Below are 19,408 nucleotides of genomic sequence, written 5' to 3'. Positions count from 1 at the left end.
CAGCCTGGAGTGAAGTCCAGCACAAAAAACACATCCAGCTTGGAGACACCTCAGCAACACCTGTTACAATCAAAAAGATTAATGCAGTGGAAGGGCGATACAGGGGTATAACAGCAAAGGGACTAAGACAGATGGGATGGTATTACAAAGGGAAAGAAAAGGTGCTCACCCATCTCTGATGATCTAGGCTCTGAGGAAAGCCTCCACAAGAGAGGGGTCTCCAACCAGATATCCTTCCACAGTGGCAGTCAGCCTTAAATAAGGTCTAAGAGGTGGAGCCAGGTACCACCCCTTCCAATTACACAGGTGAGTTGCCTTCACCTGTGCTCTCAGGGCTGACTGGGCCCTTTCCCCAGGTGCTCAATCAGTGGTTCAGGCCATGACTCAACAGTTATATCTGCACAGATGTTCAGGATACCATCACCAGGTTCCTTGGTTATGACCATCCATACACCTCACAGTTCTGCCCATTGGCTACTGTGACCATCCCCCTCTTAGAAGCAGATTGTTTCAGTTAAGGGACAGTATGCTACTGCTCTCCATTTGCTCAGATTGCCCTTGCTGGATCAATTCATGTACCAGGCATCTTCAAGAATGGGATATTTCCCCTCCTGAATGAAACTCTTCTCTGGTGGAGCAACCAATGTTTCTTTCAGCACATCACTGCAATACGTCACTGGGCCTAAGATCTTTTGAAGCTCTTCTTTCACTGGTGATGAAGAGAGACTACTCCTCTGGCTATCCCTCATGCCACCACTGTGCTTGGGCCACCCCTCTCTTAGGAAGGTGGGTCAGATCTGAGACCAGAACCCAATGAGGGTGCAAACAGAACCCTGGCATTGCCACAGGCCCCTGCCAAACCCATCCTGAGTGACACGAACATTCAATTCAGCTGGGAGGGTAGAGTTAAATACACCCAATGCCTGGGCTTGTTTAACAGCCAGTTTTGCCTGTTAGAAAGCCTTATGTTCTGTTCTCCCGAAGTCTCACAGTTGCCCCTTTTGTTTTTTAATGAATTTTTATAATAGTCTCAGCAGCTGCACCAAATACGGTATAAAGGAACACCAATATTGCAATATACTTCAGTACTCCTGCAGCTGCTTTGATGTTGCAGAGACTAGGAATGCCTGAACCTTATTTATTACAGCAATGGGTAGGACTTTGGCCTTTCCTGACCAAACCACCCCAGGCTCAGATCTTGCACTCTTCTGAGGATTCGTAGCCCATCTTCTTTCTTGCAGATAGGTAGTTAATGAATCTACCACCTGTCCTACCACCTCCAGTGAATCAGACGTCAACAGATCACCAATATAATGGTGCAAGTTAACATTATTAGGTTTTTCCTAATTTGCCAGGTCACGTGCCACTAGGTTATGGCATTATGTTGGTGAATGTACACACCCTTGTGGCAGGACCTGAAAGATCCACTGCCCACCTCCCCACATGAATGCAAACTGGCCTTGCAATTCTTCAGCAACTAGAATACTGAAAAATGCACTTGTCAAATCTAGGACACAGTGATAGGTTTTTATCTCCCTACTGAACGTGTCCATTAAGGAGGCAATATCAGCTATGGCTGCAAGAACAGGGATGGTATTACAAAAAGAAAGAAGAGGTGCTCACCTGTCTCTGAAGATCTAGGCTCAGAGGAAAGTCTCCACAAGGGAGGGATTGCCAACCAGATATCCTTCTACAGTGGCAGTCAGTCCTTAAATGCAGTCTAAGAGAGCCAGGCTCCATCCCTTCCAATTACACAGGTGAACTGTTCTCACCCGTGCTCCCACAGCTGACTGGGTCCTTTCCCTAGGTGCTCAATCAGTGGTTCAGGCCATGACTCAGTTACCAAACACCCTTTGCCCACAAGCTATAGCTATATCCAAGCTAAGGCTCTCACCCTTGATCCCTATCTGATCTACAGTACAGCCACAACTATGCCTGGCAATATACCCTGTTGATCTGAATCCTCATCCTCACCTGTTCTACCTTTGTGTTTAGGTTCCACAGGACTTTCCTTTTTTGGAGAAGCCACTGTCCCTGCCTACACTGCTGACTAAGCTCCCAGCTTGCTTTCCTTTTAGAGCACTCTGTCTTCGCCTTCTCCTGACAAAGGGCCCACTCAGCTCATCTCTGCAGTCAGCAAAGACTGCTTCCCATTCACAAGCACCACAGAAATTAATTCTGACAAACACCTGCAGGATGTAAAACCTCTAATGGCTGAAATATTAGTTGGCAAGGCTATCAGAAGTTCTCTCATTTGCTAGTTTTATCCACATTCTTACCAAGAAACAAATATCCCTTTAGTCAAGTCTGTTTTCCACATTACTTCCCCCCCTCACCACTTTGAACAGCCATAGGTCATGATTACATCCTTCTTCCACACTCATACTTCCTTGCCCAGAGGCTGAACTCAATTTGTTTCTAGAGCTGCTTTTGCCCAGTTTGTAGGTAGTAATGTGTTTGCAGAAGAACAAGTGGGATCTTGTTCGAGACAAAGATCTTCACTCTGCAGTGCTTCCAAAACAACAATCTGACAACTTAGACTCACGATACTCTTTTCCCCAAGGTTACTTATTTAATAACGATTTCACCAATACATTTTATGCTTAATATACGTATCTTTAATTTTTGCCTTTTTATTTTTCAAATACATCATATATTATCTCCAGAATACTAAGACAACATGGAAGAGGCTCCTAATTAGTTTTAACTGGTGCTGTGAAGTCCTTGATTTGGAGAACTTATACGTAGTTGAAATGACAGGACCTGCCAATGCTGTGAGGGGGTGGGGGGGAAGAAAAGCCAACCAGTGGAGTCCATGGCTTAGCTAGCATATTACAGCCACCCACAGATTCTGAGCAGGCAAGGAGCTTAAGTATAATAAGACTGCAGGAATGACTGGGGGGGTGGGGGAGGGTGGAAGGAAGGGAGAAACGGGGGGACACCAAGAAAGTCAGGTCATCAGGACTGAATCAGTGCTTAAAATACATCTAAGAGCAGTCTTGCCCCCATTACCACAAGAAGTGCAGAGCTATTTTCAAAAATAGTTTTACTTCCAAGCAATGGCCTCAGTGAAACATAGTCCCCAAAATGCCCTCAACGTAGTAAAAAGGATAAAACAGACCTCAGAGCTTTGCAAATGCAAGGTACATACAACTAACTACTCTCTCTTTTAACATCCTCACCAGGCAATCTTAATTCCAAAGGGCACTATTTAGTTGTGTATCCTAGTTATGGAACTGTTGACACTGAGCTGGTTTGTTGTTGAAAATGGGAAGAAGCCTTCTAGTGAATTACCAAAGCGCTAGTGTTCTAGTCATTGTGACCATCATCCTGGCTAGTGTTTTGGCTCAACAGCATGGAGGGGCTTGGGAGATTTTCAACCTGCCAGCAGGCTTTCCCAAATTTATCAGCAGACTTACACCCCAGACCACATCCATTGTTGCTGAAGATGAAATAGCGTACAAAGGGCCTTCAGAAACTTTTCTTTGAAGAAAATCACCAAGGAACCCAGAAGGGATAACTTGGCTGTCACAGTTCAAGATCAGGCCTACCATACGTGTCTTGCACAAATGATACGAGCTGAAAGCATGTGTGACTGTCCCTTCACCAGAAATTAACCCCATCCCCCTATGGTCCTTACTGTGGCCTGAATATGCAATACTTGTTGTTAACTTCTCATTGTAATAAGTATTGTTTGACAAATAAAGGTAAGGGCTCAGCAGAGTGTCACAGGAGGGATAACTAAATTGACATCTAGTGCAAGTAACTACCTAATTACAAAACCAGGCTTTTTCTCCCCCAAAGCTATTTCCATTTAAACAGCTCACTGACAATGAGTTTGGATGAGGAAGAGGGGAAAAGGAAGAAGTGAGAAATTCCTCCAGAGAATCTGCAAGCTAAGCAAGGAGCCTCACGATGGGGTGACCAGCTGCAGCTAGATCAGGGGCAGCAAGTCTACTCGAGGGCTTGCACAATTCCTCCCATAGGAGCACAGGAACATCCAGTACTATCAAGAAATGCACCAAAGAAAGGAAGTGCACTGCATGCACAGTAAGATTCACTCCTCACCACAGACAGGATTAATCAAATGGCATTTTGTGTTATGATTCAGGAGAAACATTCCATTTAAAATTGCAGCTTTCAGCTCTGAAGGCCAAGCCACAGCAACTTAAGTTGCTATTGAAAGCGGATGTAGAAAGCAGTCTGCAGCCAAAAAATTTAAAGGACGAAGAACCCAGAGACATCTACCCAAACTCCTCCTGTATGAACTTCCCTCAGGATTCTTGCTTTTCTTATGTGCAAAAATAGAGTAGAGCTAGGATGTACCATGCAACAGCCGAGTGAGTAGAAGAGATCAGGCTCTCTTCCTTTTGCTCACCTTGTGAGGAGTCAGGATATTCTCTTCAGGTTCAGTGGGTTTCACCGTGGGAATCAAAAATATTAAGTTTTGACTGAAGATCTGGCTTTAAAAAAAAAAATTGTCCAACTTGTTCTTGATTGCAGATTGGAGAGGTTTGTGCCCCCTGTGACTCTATTTGTGCCTCTAGACTCTTGGTCATCAGTTTATTCCATTCCACTGCTTTAACCATTCAGAACTGGACCCAGTTGGACTGCTGAGGAGCCTGATTAGGAACACCACTGAAAGAAAGAAAGGACAGTCAAAGGTGCACCCCTAACAATGCCTGTTAACTCAATGCTCCTTCAGCACATATTAGAATGTCACCCTTCCTGTGTGCAGTCCCCTTCATCATAGTTTACCTGGATGCAGTGTTGAAGTCACCCCAGACATCTGTGGTAGTTGACGTTGGTGTCTTGGATGCACATGCAGGAGCATCTAAGTCTAACAGAATATCTAAGACAGAAGAAGAGGAAAAAATCTGAAATCTGTCAAGGTAGTAGAAAAAACAAAAACGATGTGCAAAAACGATCTCAGCACAAGCATTGCAACCTTAACAGTTGCTATCAGCATAAATCACAAGCTGCAGCCCATGCCTATTCAGAAGCTTGTGGTTTCTTCTTATCACTCAGGTCAGTATGTCTGTGAATTCAGGAACAGTGCTATATCATTAGCATTCATCCTGTGGTCATGCATTTAATTCAGCATCCAAAAGACTCAGCAACCTCTTTGTTACAGCCCAATCTCACTATATTTTGCACCTTCTGGTCTTCATACTAAAAGCTAGCTCCTTTCTTATTTAAAGCCTCTCCAGAAGTGCTTTATACCTACACCTTTCAACAATCATGGGCTATCTGTATGTCCCTAAGAAAAGCAAGCAACTGAGCACTTATTTTCTGAACATTCCGCACAGCTCTGCCAGCATCCCTCAAGCACATATAAGTTTAGAAGAATCCAACTAATTAAATACCATATCTATCTGCCCAGGTCATTTTGGCCACATCATTTGTTTTCTCCTTCTGCAAGGAGAACAGCTACAGTGCTATTTAATGGGCTAGCATTATTAAACAAACACAGAGATCTCAGGTCAAAGACAGAAAAGATCTCAGGGTACATCATGTTACATAGTTCTTTTTTAAACTGCTCTGTTGATGTTACTATGAGCTTGAATGCCACTTCCCTCTACCTTCTCTATGTACCTACTAATGTTTGATAGATTGTTTGCTCTGTGCTAACATTTACCTGCACTGCTCATGTTGCTGGATTTCAGCATGGGTGGTGGTGAGACATGGTTGGCAATGGATGTGGAAGAAGCAGGAGGGATTGAAGGGACTGCAATTTTGCCTCCTGGCGGGGGTGGCAACAGACTTAGGCCCCCTGATCCAGACACACGAGGCTTGGCTGCTCCTCCTTTCTTAGTTGTCATGTTCTGTATAAAAATGAAAGGACTAGTCAGAAAGATTATCCACTGGAATATCCAGAAAAAGAGGTAGGGTCAACTGGGCTCCTTACCCCAATGTTTAGTTTGATGGTCTGCCCCTCCTTGAACCCTAAATCCAATTTAGGACGTGTGTCAGCTTCCATGGTCTCCTTGGAGATCTCAGTTTCCTGCTTCACCCACCTAAAAAAACGATGGGGAAAAGATAAGAGACTGTGGCACATAGGAGCACAACACAACAACACGATTCTTTTCCACAACCTGACAAATAACTATCTTGCCTTTTCAAACCAACTACCTCACTACTCTCAGTGTAGTACAACAAAAAGCTCAAAACACCACAAAAACGAGAGACAGTCTGTAGTGTCATAGGATTTAAGAATAAGACTCCAGAGCCAGCAGGAAAGCTGAAAAGGACATGTAGGAAAGAAGGGCACGTAGCAACGGAATGAGGAAAAGGGTAGTTTCAGATTAGATGTTAGGAAGAAATTCCTTCCTGTGAGTACAGTGAGACACTGCAACAGGCTGCTGAGAGGTTGTGGATGATCCCTCCTTGGAGGCATTCAAGGCCAGGTTGAATGGGGCCTTTGCAACCTGGTCTAGTGGGAAATGCCCCTACCTACAGCAGGGGGGTTGGAGCTAGATGATCATAAAAGTCCCTTGCAAACCAAATGAATCTATGGCTTACAGATTGGACCTTGAAGGACTCCCAGCTTACATGACAGTTGGCAATACATTCAAGCATTCCTAATCGTGACAGAGCAGGGCTTCACGACCTTCCCAAGGAAACCTCTGCTATGCAAATGAGCACCACCACCCAATACATTCCAGGGGCCAGAGGGAAAACAGCATTCCAGAAAAGCACAACTCACTTGAAGTGATCCTGCAAAGACACATTGAAGTCAAAGGCATCACCACGATCTGTGAAACCAATGCCTATAAAAGCACTTCGTCCTATCAAGGAGACAGAAGGAGTCACTGGAGGTGCCTTGTGAATGGGCCTGTGTTCATTCACTCCAAAAACCACTCTGTGCTACCTCTTTGCAACTGATCTACCACTGAAACCAGCATCTCACAGAATTTCAGTGTTCCTAGCTTAGAGGATGCTCTCTTCATGCCATGTGATACTCTCAGAAGCCGAATGCTCCTCCCCAGCCCCTGGACTACATGCAACACAGAGAAACCCTCTCAGCACCCTTCCCTTCCCACCCTTCCAGACATCCTACCCAGCCTCTTCAGTATTCCATCACTATCTCAATCCACCACATATACACACAGCTTCATCAGGTTGAGCGTCCTCAACCCCAGCACTTGGCATACTCAACTCACCAGTCCCATCCTGAATCCGAATCACAAAATAACGGCTCGAATCCGTCACAGTCTCCACAGCAATGCCAGGATATTGGTCTATGGGAGCCTGGGCAAAAAGCTCCCCTACAAATAAAGAATTAAGTACTGAGGAAAGCAACTTTTTCTAAAGCACGTCCAGGACTGTCACACACAGCTATGAGCAGGCTTAGGAGCACAGGCTCACAGTTAGCAACCACAGTTACAATTTCAGCAAGCCACCTTACTCCCCTTACCTGAGACCTTATCCTCTAGTTTCACATATGCAGTTTTTCCTTTGGAAGTGACACGGAGTCTCCCTGTCCAGTCTGGATGGTCCAGTTTCCAGTCAGATGCCCTGAAAAGAAAAGCAGCTGTTCATTGACTATATCTCAACCCTTCAGCCCAATCAGCTCAGCTAACGTCTCTGTTCCCAAACCTTCAACACATGAGGCTGTCTTCTCTCTTCAAACATCACACCAGATCTCAGCTCTCCTCTACTGCTGCCAATCTACAAACATCACTCCAACTGGTCTGTCCTTCTTCCACATAAAGGGAAATAGACAACAACCAAAGAACGTCAGCTCACCTCTACCTTTATAAGCTTGCAGAAGAGGAAGACTGAAGCCCAAAAACTCACTTGGAACAGTAAATCCAAAAGGGACTAAGAAACAATTTATGAGTATTTTCTAGGAAGAGCTAGCATAAAGAAAAGCCAATCCACTATTTTACCCCATTGTTGTAAAATAATATCAAGTATCTCTGAATCTAGAGGCTTCTAGGTTACATGTATCAAGTGAAATATCATACATGCAACCATATTGATTAGCCCATCAAATAGACTGCTGTGAAAAGGGAAGAAAACATCAAAATACACACAGAAACAGGCCAACCAACAGGAGTTAACAAATATGTTTTAAGACATGTGAACTTCTGAGTTACTCCCCGACACTGCCAGAGCCAACAGGTAAAGTTTGACATTTGATTATCCCATCCAGAAGGACCCACATAGGCTTGAGCAGTGGACCCAGGAGAACCTCATGAGGTTCAACAAAGCTAAGTACAAGACCTTGCATCTGAAGTGAGGCAACGCTCACTACCAATACAAGCTGGGGAATAAAAGGATTGAGCATAGCACTGCCAAAATTACCTGGGGGTACTGGTGAATGGCAAGCTGGACAAGAGCCAGCAATGTGCCCTTGTAGCTCAGAAAGCCAGCTGTATCTTGGGCTGCATCAAAAGAAGCATGGCCAGCAGGTCAAGGAAGGTGATCCTGTCCTCTCTACTCCACAATGGGGAAGCCTCACCTGGAGTACTGCATCCAGATGTGGAGTCCTCAGTACAAGAGAGGCAGACCTGCTGGAGCCTGTCCAGAGGAGGGCCACAAAAACGATCCAATGGATGGAATACCTCTCCTGTGAAGACAAGCTGAGAGAGCTGGGGCTCTTCAGCCTGGACAAGACTCAGAGGTGACCTGATAGCAGCCTTTCAATATCTAAAGGGGAGCTACAGAAAAGAAGGGGACAGACTCTTAAGCAGTGTCTGTGGTGATAGAACAATGGGAAGTGGCTTCAAGCTCAGAGAGGATAGATTTAGGCTGAGTATAAGGAAAAAGTCTTTCACAATGAGAGCGGTGAGGCACTGGAACATGCTATCTAGAGATGTGGTAGATGCTCTGCTCCTGGAGACTCTCAAGGCAAGGCTGGATCAGGCCCTGGGCAACCTGATTTAGCTGTGCATGTTCCTGTTCACTGCGAGGGACCTGAATTGAAGGATTGTTCCTGGGCTAAGGCACAGGCAGCACGAGATGATTAAAATCTATCAGAAGAATTTAGTATGTCATCTGTAGCTGAAGTCAGCAGAACTAGAAGCATTATGGCCTCAGAAAGTACTTCTGATCTGCTTGCAACCAGAGAGCAGCTAAGCAGGCACTAGTGCCTATGAAAACCTGCTTCCCAAGTCCCTGCTTATTCACACAGAAGGGATCATGCCAGCTGATCACTTATGTGAACACCAGAGCCACATGCTGCATTAGCTGTGCCAGGTTTGCAGAGACAACAAAAGGAGGGGGTGGGGAAGGATGCACAGGACAGCAGTTATGGTATGACCACAAGCACACGCATAAAAATGGCTTTTTACTCTGCAGACCTGCTTATGGCTTCCCACCCTCCTCTGTCTCATCTAAGCAATTATGAAATCCGATAGGCCTGATGCAGCAACACGGTCTCGGTTAGGAGGCAAACAGTAACGACAGCTGCTGCACCCTGCTTCCAGTGGGGCACTAAGCACCGGCTCCGTCCCGACCACCCACCTTGCTCCCTCACCGGCAGCGGCACTGCCTGTAGCTGAACCCTGCAGCACAGACGCCACCACCTTGACGCGATCACTGACCCCAGGCAAAAATGCCTCCTCTCTTCTCTCGCCAGCCCAGAGAGCGGACAATAAGGGCTGGGTCAGATCAGGCAAGGGCAGTCAGGGGGCGACCCTTGGAGCCGCGCACAGCCCCGCGCCGAGCATCGGCCCGCTAGGCGCAGTTCGGCCCCAGTCGCCGGCACCCTCTGACCTGTATCCGCGGTTGGAGGTTCGCGGCGGGATGCGGTACACACTGACATCAGGCTTCACGCAAAGGACAGACTCGTACTCCAGCTCAGCTGCCGCCATCTCAGAGGCGAACCCCAGCACTCCAGTGAGGACTGAAGGATAAGAGCCTAATAAAACGGGGCGCTTCCAACAGCCATCTTTGATGAGGTCAGACACCATCTGGAGGGCGCTGGTGAGGCCTTAATGGAATCAGGCCATGCCGAAGGCGGGGGAAGACATCTTGGATCCTGGCAGCAAAACGCTCCGCAGGGGGCGGCCATCTTGGAATCGGATCTAACAATACAATAGGAGCCGGCGCCATCTTGGGTCTTGGCAGTGCCGTCGCTCCCCCTACCCCCCTCTCGCAAAGCTTGACGTGACCATGTTTGGTGTGGGCTGATGAAGTCGTGCGGGCGCTCTACGGAATACAGATTTCTTCTGATTAGCTCAGGTTCCGGACTGGCGCAGAAAGTAGTCTTGTCGGGATTGGGAAGAACCAGGCAGGGCTCTAGAGCGATGGTGGGTGCCGGTAAGGACCCGTGGGCTGTCTCGGGGCCATATCTGTTGGCTGCGGGAGCAGAGGTTGCCATGAAGCGACAGTAGCGTCAGGAGGAGTGGACGGGCTTCCCGACGGGGCGCCTGGGAAAGCCCCAGACCCACACCCATCACTCAGGAAAAACTAAACCGTCAGCCTACTATTAACGCTGTTTAAGCTTTCACCAGAAGGATGCAGTGCAGTGCCAACTGAAGCTATGATAAATAACTTTCTGCGTTCTGATACATTAACTAAATAGAGCCCCGTGAACAGCAAAAAAATATGCAGCCACACTTTGTTTTGATAAAAGGAATGTGAGGTTTCAAACTACAGAAAAAAATACATTTCTTTGGTATATTTGCAACTCCATTTGACATAAGTATATTTTTCAAATGGAATATATAGAGTTGCGATCAGATATTTAACTCAAAAGTCTGATTATTGCTCTTCAGACTGTTACAAGAAAAATATCCTTTGCTTCACAGTCATGCCTTATTCACGTCATCACTTCCAGCAGTACACACTTCTGTATACATATATCCTACTATCAAGAATGAAGAACAAAATGAGAAAAAACTTTGTAAAAATACTCTGAGCACCGAGAATTACCACCACTGCCATAAAACCAAATTGGTGCTTTAGTTTTACAAAAACAAGGTCTAAGATCCCACTAGTTCTATGGCTTTGTTCCTCTCTTTTTTCTAACCATTTTAATAAAAATATTAAATATTAAAATGTCTTGTTACTTACATACATTAACTAATGTAACATGACAGAAAGCACAACAATGCTTTCCAAATAATTTCCAGAACACAGCAGAGCAGCAAGGTCCCACACCACAGCAAGTGAGGATTTGCTCAAACACAATAGCAGTGGACACAGAAATAAGAGAAAGAAGCTGCTTACCTCCAGAAAGCCTCAAACATAGAGGGATCTTCAGATAAGATACCCCCACCTCCTCTGCCAACCCTTAAATGAGTTCTGAGAAGGGGTGGATCATTGCATGCACCTGAGCTCCCACTCCCCTTGGTTGGCCCTGCTTTCCTACCAGGTGCTTAATCACTGGTTCAAGCTGTCACTTAGCATTTCCACTACACTCCACCCCTCTGTAGCATGAACCAATAATTGATCAGATTAAAGGTAAACCCTTTATTTTATGGTAATCCAGTGCAAAGTAATGCTCGTACAACTGTCCATCATTATGTAGATTGACAAAGTATGAGATGATGATTGGTTTATGTTGATGTTCCTTCATCAGCCAGTACTTGATAGTTCTCCGCAAGACACAAAGTTGCTTGGACTAAGGGAAGGTTTGGCTTGTGTTCCATCAGTCCCATGTAGTTCATCACCAGCTGTCATGCAGATCTTACAGTGACACTGGAATATACTGATACCACTTTACTCCTGGTAATCTTGTGGACTCAAACTCATGGAGAGTAGTACAGATGTTGCAGAGATACAAGAAGGGGTAGGTCCACCCTCCACAGCAAGATAGAGGCCATGTTCCTGTCCTGGGTCAACACTTAGGCTTGTGCTGTGGAACGTCCTGCCCATATGTACCATCCTCTTTGTCCCAATATCCGAGACTGCATAGCTATGTTAGGTACCAAAGGGGGAGTCCTGATTTGCCAGAGAGACATGATTAAGGTCCCCATAGTGATGAAAACCAGAATGTTGACCCAGTGTCTGCAAACCATGTACACATTGCTGGGGGGATTAGAAATCCCTCAACCACCACCAGTCTCCCTTAGGGTAGCAAATAGGCCACACCATTTTGGTCCTTCTTGCAACCTTCAAGGCCATTCTGTTCTATAGGTATCTGGTTCTAAGTTTTCAGAGGCAGGAAGAAGAGTATTTTCATTCCCAATTTGGGGTCTTACCTGGTTATTGGTGCACATAATTTGAATCCTAAGCAGGGAGGTTCGTGTCATCTGCAATATCTTCAGGGCACTGTGTCTGCCATCTTTAGGCATGAAAATTCATGTCCTGCAGAGTTTCATAGAGCCTCTTTGTCCACCTCTGCAGGGACTGAGAGTCTGTCTTCAAGACAGCCTTAAGACTGCTGTTATAGCATTCAATAAGGCCTGGCCCTGTCAGATTATGTGGCAGGTGGAATCTCCAGTCGATGTTGTTTTCTTCTGCCCAGCATAGTACCACTGCACCAGTGAAATGAGTCCCTTGGTCACTTTCGATGACTTGAGGTGTCTCCTAGGCAGCCATCAACTTGATGAGAGCCCTGATGGTATATGCCTGGTTTGCTCTTGGCACTGGATAGGCCTGTATTAGCCTGCTTGCTGTGTCAGCACAGGTCAGGGCATATCTCACCCCCCTCAGACCGAGGAAGGGGCCCAATGTAATCAACCTGCCACCACTGGAGAGGATTGTGTCCTCTAGCAAGATGGGCTGTTGTTTTGGGCAACAATCTGTCTCACCCTAGAGCAAGCATTGTAATCTCAGCATATCTGACAACATCAGAGAGTTGTATGGGCAGCCCCCCATGCTTTAGCAGCTGCCCACATTGTCCTTTGTCCTGCATGCTGCATCTTTTGTTGTAACCAGCGAGCGATGTTCTCAGAGGGTGAATTTTCAGTCCATCGTACTCAAGCCTGTATGTCAGCTTCATTGTTTCCTTGTGACCATGAAGATTGGTGACCAGAAACATGGTAGACATGTATGGTCCATATGTCTAACGACATATCTCTACCCCATATTTGTCAAATATGAATAGTCCATTCATGGATGGCCCACTGTGCAATCCAAAGAGTGAGTGCCCAGTACACTACCTAATTATCTGTGCAGATATTCAGGACATCATCACCAGGTTCCTTGGTTATTACTGTCCACACACCTCACAGTTCTTCCCATTGGCTATTCTGATTATTTCCCTGTTCAAACCAGATTGTTTGGAGGGATGGTATGCTACTGCTCCATACTTGCTTGGATTATCCTTGCTAAACCCATCTGTATACCATACATCTTCAGGAGTGGGATATTTCCCTTCCTGGAGACTCTTCTCTGGTGGAGCAACCACTGTCTCTTCTGGTGCATCACTGTGGTACATCACCAGGCCTAGTATCTTCTGGGGCTCTTCTTTCAACAGTGATGAAGACAGACTTCTCCTCCAGCTGAGATAGGCAACCCATTGTGCCACTGTCTGTGCTTGGGCCACTCTGTCTTAGGAAGGTGGGTCAGATCTGTCACCCATCCCTGAGTTGGCAAGGTCATCTTAACTATAACTTCAGCTGTTTGTGTTACTGGCTGTACTGCCTGTAAGGCAGAGTAGGTGGCCAATTTTTCAGTCATACTATACCTCACTTCTCCATGCCAGTCCTGAAACCAGAACCCAACTGGGGTTCAAATGGAATTCTGGCACTGCCATACTTCAACTGAACCCAGTCTGAATCACATGGAGATCTAGTTTGGCTCGAAGGGTAGGACAGAATATACCCAGTGCCTGGGCCTGTTTAAAAGCTAGTTTTGCTTGCTTGAAGGCCTCTTCTTCCTTTCCATGTTCTCATTTGTACTCATTCAATTATATGTACTCTTGCTTTTTAGGGGGTGTTTTGAAATTTTTAATTTTCCTCCAGCTGCTTCTGCAGCTGGAAGAGGGTACAATTGACTGGAAATTAGTTTTTGCAACTTGAATACCAGCCTGGATTAAATTTTGCACATCTGTTTCTAGGATACTTGTATAGGCCCCTATCTAGATGCCTGCAGGGCAGGTCTCCTAGTTTTAGTTACAGGGAGGACCTCTGCCCTTCCATTGTTCAGACACTGTGCCTGATCTATACGTGCTCCATTTCCCCTAGATCAGCCATCAAATGGACTGGATGATGGCCTCTAAGGCCACTAAAGGGCTTAAGTACAGACACCAGTAGGCCATATGGTGGGGAGGTGCCTGTTGTAAGATGAGGTCTCTCATTCCTGCTAAAAACTTAGCCAGGTCCAGACTCTGAAAAGTGGCATCATAAATCACCTTCTTCATTCCAAGTCCTCTAATATGATTTTGAAGTTCCTCCATCGAAGCCCATGGACCAGTATTTAATGGGACATTGCTTTAATTAGGCCATGTGATTCTACATGCAGCCATTATCCATTGAATTAGAGAATGATTCTCATCATTATGCAATATAGTAATGTGTAATCTTTGTCTGAGGACTGAATATGTGGTGATGGATGCATGTCCAGAAATCACTGAACCACACTGTCAGCTCCCATGTCCTACAGTCTTAAGAGCCAAGCCACTACGGTCCCTTGTGCATTCTGTTTAAATCATTGTAATAAATCTGTGAGTTCTACAGCCATGTACAGACACACTACCACACATAGTATGAGCGTGGGGAGGGGGGCCACTCCTGTGGTGGCAACCTCATCTCAGGCTTTCTTAATTTGAGTAATTATATCTGAGGTTCTCAAAGTTGGACTTCAGTTTTCTTGACTTTCCTATTATTTTTAGATCCAACCAGAATTCAAGAATCTTGTTAGCCTCAGTCCTTTTTTCCTTCAAAGGATACAGTTCTAAACTTCAGAGGAGTATAACATAATGGAAAGCACAGAAATAACAGCAGAACAGCAAGATCCCAGGCTACAGTGAGTAAAGATTCACTCATACACAACAGTGAACACAGAAATAAAGGAAAAGGAACTACATACCTTCAGAAAATCTCACATATGAAGGAATAACCAGAGATACTTCGCTCCCCTCCCCCCCTGCTCCACTCCTTATGGTCACTCAGGTGCAATACACCTGAGCTCCCCTGGGTTGGCCCTGCCTTCCCACCAGATGCTTAATTACTGGTTCAAGCTGTGTCTTAGCATTTCCTCCACAACTATATTATACATTTTACAGGGGTAGCTCTGAAAGTTATTCCTCCTGTTTTACTATATTGGCCCATGATGTCAGAACTGGATGTTGGTGTTACAGCAGTAGAGGTTGAACCTTCCTGCTAATCATTACATTTTGTTGCCATATGACAGATGGCAGTAGGGGAGCAATCTAACAAAATAGCATCTGACATGCAAGTACATATGAAGCAAAGGTGTGTCATTGAATTCCTTCATGTGGAAAAAAAGGCACCCATTGACATTCATCAGTGCTTGATGAACATTTATGGAGACTAACAGTGAACGTGAGCACAGTGAGGTGGTAGATGCTGTATTTCAGTGACAGTGGGTCATCTCTTCTGGTGCAGGTTTTGGAGAGCATGGCCTGTTGGCTCTTGTTCACTGGTGGTGAAAATGCATAGCTAATGGTGGTTAGAATGTTGACAAATACTGTTTCATAGCTGAGAATTTTCTCTATCAAGCAGAGTTACTATGCTTATTTTATCTGTTGTGGTTTCCACAGAAATAAGTAGGAGGCACTACTTTTGGAACAATCTATGTATATGTGAAATTTCCTTGAGACATTAATAAGAACAAAACAGCAAACTTCTGGTTTAACTGGCAGATCTAAAAGTAACTTGCCATTTTTAAAATAAAAATTGTGAACAGCTATATGAGTAAATACATAGAAGCAATGACAATGCATGACTGGTGTGAGCTAAGTACCAAACTGACAGTGGAATACGCAAACGTGAAAATTCTGTTTTCATCTCTGCCAGCTAGTTCTGCCTCTCTGAAGTGGGAGAGAGGGGCTGACACACATTACTTTATGTTGAATCTTGATGCCCAAGAAGCAGAGGTCCATGCCCTGCTGAGTGGATGAAGAAAGTCTGCCCTACAAGGCTGCGCACTGGGGCAGGCAGATACCTGCCTAAGAGAGTGTTGAACACTTGTGCAGCTCGCACAAGAATGAGCAGGAATATTTGGAGCCGATTCTTAATGGAGATGTATGCCACAACGTAAAGTAAAGCTCTGCCTCCCTGCTTACAGAATGCCAGTTTTATATTGCTTGCCTGATTGCTAGATTTAAGGCAGAGAGGTTAATGAGAGGCAAACCTTGGAGAACAGAGCAGAACTGCTTAAAGGCAGTATATAAGATCTTTTCCAACTCAAACCCTTCTATGATTCTGTGATGGTGTAACTAGTAACTGGCAGACTGCTGCAGTTTCATAATGGCAAATCTGAAATAAATAATGTCAATTGTAAATTGCAGTAAGGTTTTAGTCAATTGATTATGATCACCAGTTGAGGTTTACCATCAATGTTAATTTCAACACAATCATCCTCATAGACACATTGGCAGAAAATGGGCTAAATAAATGGGCAGTGAGGTGGATTGAAGCACTGGACTCAGAGAGTGTTGATCAGAAGAGCTAAATCCAATTAGGTGCAAGTGAGTAGTAGTATTCAGCAGCAGAATACTACTGAATACTACTACTTTCTGGTGCTGTTTAACTCTTTGAGAACTTGGATGATGAAGCAGAGTGCACCCTTAACAAGTTTGCAGATGATACAAAACTGGCTGACATACCAGATGGTTTTTCTGGAACTCAGGGAAACATCAACAGGCTGATTGGTCGGACAGGAACATAATGAAGTTCAAGGTGGGGAAGCACAAAGTCGAACATCTGAGAAGGAATAACCCCAGACATTTATACATTCTTAGAGCCAACTGACTAGTAAGCAGCTTTGGAGAGAACGGTGATCTTGTGGTCCTGGTGGACATGAGCCAGTACTACCGCATCACAGTAATTAAGGCTAACAGCACTCAAAGCTGCATTAGAAGTGCTGCCAGTTGGTGTAGGGAAAGGCTCCTCCCCTTCCTCACTACTGCTGAGGTCACATCTGAAGTGCTGGATGCTGTTCTGAGCATTTCAGTACTAGAGAGATATGGGACATAGCAGAGCGAGGCTTGTGAAGAGCCACTTAGATGATTACGTGACTAGAATACCTTTCCTGCAGAAATGGCAGTATGATTGGTGTGTGTAAAGGAGATGGAATCAGGCTCAGTGGTGTCTGGTGACAGGCAGTTGGGGCAGACTGAAGCATGGGAAATTGTGTCCAAGAGACACAAGAGAACACTTTTCTACTCTGAGGGCGGTTGAACATTGGAACAGATTTTCCACAGAGTATTATCGTGTATTTCATCAACTAAATCTTTTCAGGCTGGAAAAGCAGCTGATGTGGAGTGATAAAAAGCCAGAATGGTAAGAAATTGGATTGGCAAGATGAATGTGCGGATCTCATAACAGATGAAGGAGCTACAAAACAAAAAGATTGGACATTGACACCAAACGGTATCACGTTAGAATTTGTATTTATGAACTAAATTCAGTGTTATGCCAATAGGCAAGATATCTGATTTGGCACTGTGATCTTGTTTTTTCTTAAGGAAACTTTAAAGTATGTATCTATGCTTATCATTCCTTACCTTCCTGATATTCCTTGGCTCAGGACAGTGTTTTGTTACCATTTTATTCTGATTTTCTTGTTTTCTTATTTTAACAGCAGTTGCCTCTAAAGCTTCAACGATGAGTTTTTGTAAGCCTACCCCTCAGGGTGGGAAGGTTACTTTGCACATACGTGCACACTAGGGGAGGGAGGGGGAACCAATCCGTTCCTATAATGTTATGAGTTAATTTTTTTCAGTCACTCTGGAGACAAGACTGATGGTTCTTGGTCCCTGACACACTGAAATAACTGCTTCACTGGGGTAGGTATAATAAACTGAATGCTGCTTTCCTCTTCAGTTTCTTGCAGTTTCTTATTGTTCACTCCTGAAAACCTTGGTGCCCCTTCCAGTTCCTTCTTTCATCTATGTAACTACACAGCAGCCCTTTTAACACTCTTGAAAACAGTGTGGACAGTATTTTCTTATTTATTCATTCTTTTTGCATTAATATGTTCACAGCATTCTGATTCCCTAGTCTCACACCATCTTCAGTAGGTACACGGGGAGACAGTAAGGTTCAGCTCTTGCAGCACTTTTTTCCAATTCCTCCTTAAAAAGTTGCTTCTGCATGTAAAATCACAATAAATCGAACAAACATGTTAGAATTTGAAGTTCCTAGCTGCTTTCCAGGGACTTATTTCATAGCTTTCCTTATGGGTCACACTTGCCTAAAAAGCTTGTGAGCAACTGTTACCAAAAAACGGTAATTACAGTGTCTGTTGCATTCTCTTTGTGATAAAACTTATCATTGAATCATAGAATTGCCAGGGCTGGAAAAGACCTCTAAGATCATCCAGTCCAACCGTCCATCTATCTAGTACAACTTCTAAACATTTCTTGAACACCTCCCGGGATGGTGAGTCCACCACGTCCCTGAACAGACTGCCTGACCACTGTTCTGAAGAATAAATTTTTCCTAATCTCTAACCTGAACCTCCCATGGTGCAACCTGAGGCCATTTTCTCTAGTCCTGTCACTAGTTATGATGGAGAAGAGGCTGTCACCCACCTCGCTGCAACCTCCTTTCAGGTAGCTGTGGAGAGCTAAAAGGTCTCTCTGAGCCTTCTCCAGACTAAACAATCCCAGTTCTCTCAGCCACTCCTCATAACACCTGTGCTCCAGACCTTTTGCCAGCTTTGCTGCCCTTCTCTGGACATGCTTTAGGGCCTCGATGTCTTTCTTGTAGTGACAGGCCCAAAACTGAACATAGTACCTGAGGTGCAGCTTCACCAGAGCAGAGTACAGGGGGGATGATCACTTCCCTGTTCCTGCTGGAAGCACTATTTCTGATACCAGAATTTGAGCAGTTGCCATCACTGATGGAACAAAATTGGATGGTTGCTGGACAATTATCCAGTTTGTAAAGCCTTGGAACTGGGAAGTGATAAACTGTAGTATGACCCCATGGCAGGTGTACAACTGGTCTATTTCAGCTCAGTCATTTCCTGGTCTCCAGAAAGAAGATGTGCTTTATAGCAGGAAAAAAAAAAATCTTTCAGTGAGACTTATTAGGGATGTTTCCAAAGGTTGAATATTCTCTACTCCTAAAAAACAGAAGTATATTTATTAAGTACTCTAACAAAGTGTTTTAAGGAGCAAGGTCAATAAATGCTATGAAAAACAGCTAGTAAGTTGTGGTGTAGTTCTCACAGCCTTTCTGGCCAAAATGCAAGTTGAAAGGTGCACTGATCTCAGTGTTGACAAAACACAGCCATAAGGACTTCTGAATCTCTGCTGACAACCTAAAAAGTCTCACTTGCAATGTACACATAGGTGGAGGCTGTTAATTAGTAATGT

At 44.8% G+C, this 19,408-nt stretch overlaps 1 protein-coding gene across 1 annotated transcript; it reads right to left on the bottom strand.

Annotated features, from left to right (window-relative positions):
* Positions 1 to 2,600: 2,600 nt before the first annotated feature.
* NECAP1 (NECAP endocytosis associated 1) lies at positions 2,601 to 10,300 on the bottom strand. Its single transcript, XM_042867948.1, has 8 exons — positions 9,724 to 10,300; positions 7,418 to 7,518; positions 7,164 to 7,268; positions 6,707 to 6,788; positions 5,909 to 6,017; positions 5,639 to 5,825; positions 4,759 to 4,852; positions 2,601 to 4,638 (listed from the first exon to the last, which is right to left on the bottom strand). Exons 1-8 carry the CDS (start codon positions 9,918 to 9,920, stop codon positions 4,590 to 4,592), a joined length of 924 nt encoding a protein of 307 aa, XP_042723882.1. The 5' UTR covers positions 9,921 to 10,300; the 3' UTR covers positions 2,601 to 4,589.
* Positions 10,301 to 19,408: the final 9,108 nt, after the last annotated feature.

This window comes from Lagopus leucura, unplaced genomic scaffold, assembly GCF_019238085.1.
Source record: "Lagopus leucura isolate 7727_CA_CO unplaced genomic scaffold, USGS_WTPT01 Super-Scaffold_100001, whole genome shotgun sequence".
NCBI lineage: Eukaryota > Metazoa > Chordata > Aves > Galliformes > Phasianidae > Lagopus > Lagopus leucura.
This window is presented reverse-complemented; position numbering and strand designations above follow the sequence as displayed.

Excerpts from the sequence above, each read along its gene's own strand:
- NECAP1 (XM_042867948.1), bottom strand. The coding sequence starts at position 9,920 with ATGGTGTCTGACCTCATCAAAGATGGCTGTTGGAAGCGCCCCGTTTTA. Across the intron at positions 6,018-6,706 it reads TCTTTGCAGGATCACTTCAA|GTGGGTGAAGCAGGAAACTG; the intron begins GTGAGTTGTGCT and ends TCGTTTTTTTAG. Across the intron at positions 5,826-5,908 it reads CCATCAAACTAAACATTGGG|AACATGACAACTAAGAAAGG; the intron begins GTAAGGAGCCCA and ends ATTTTTATACAG.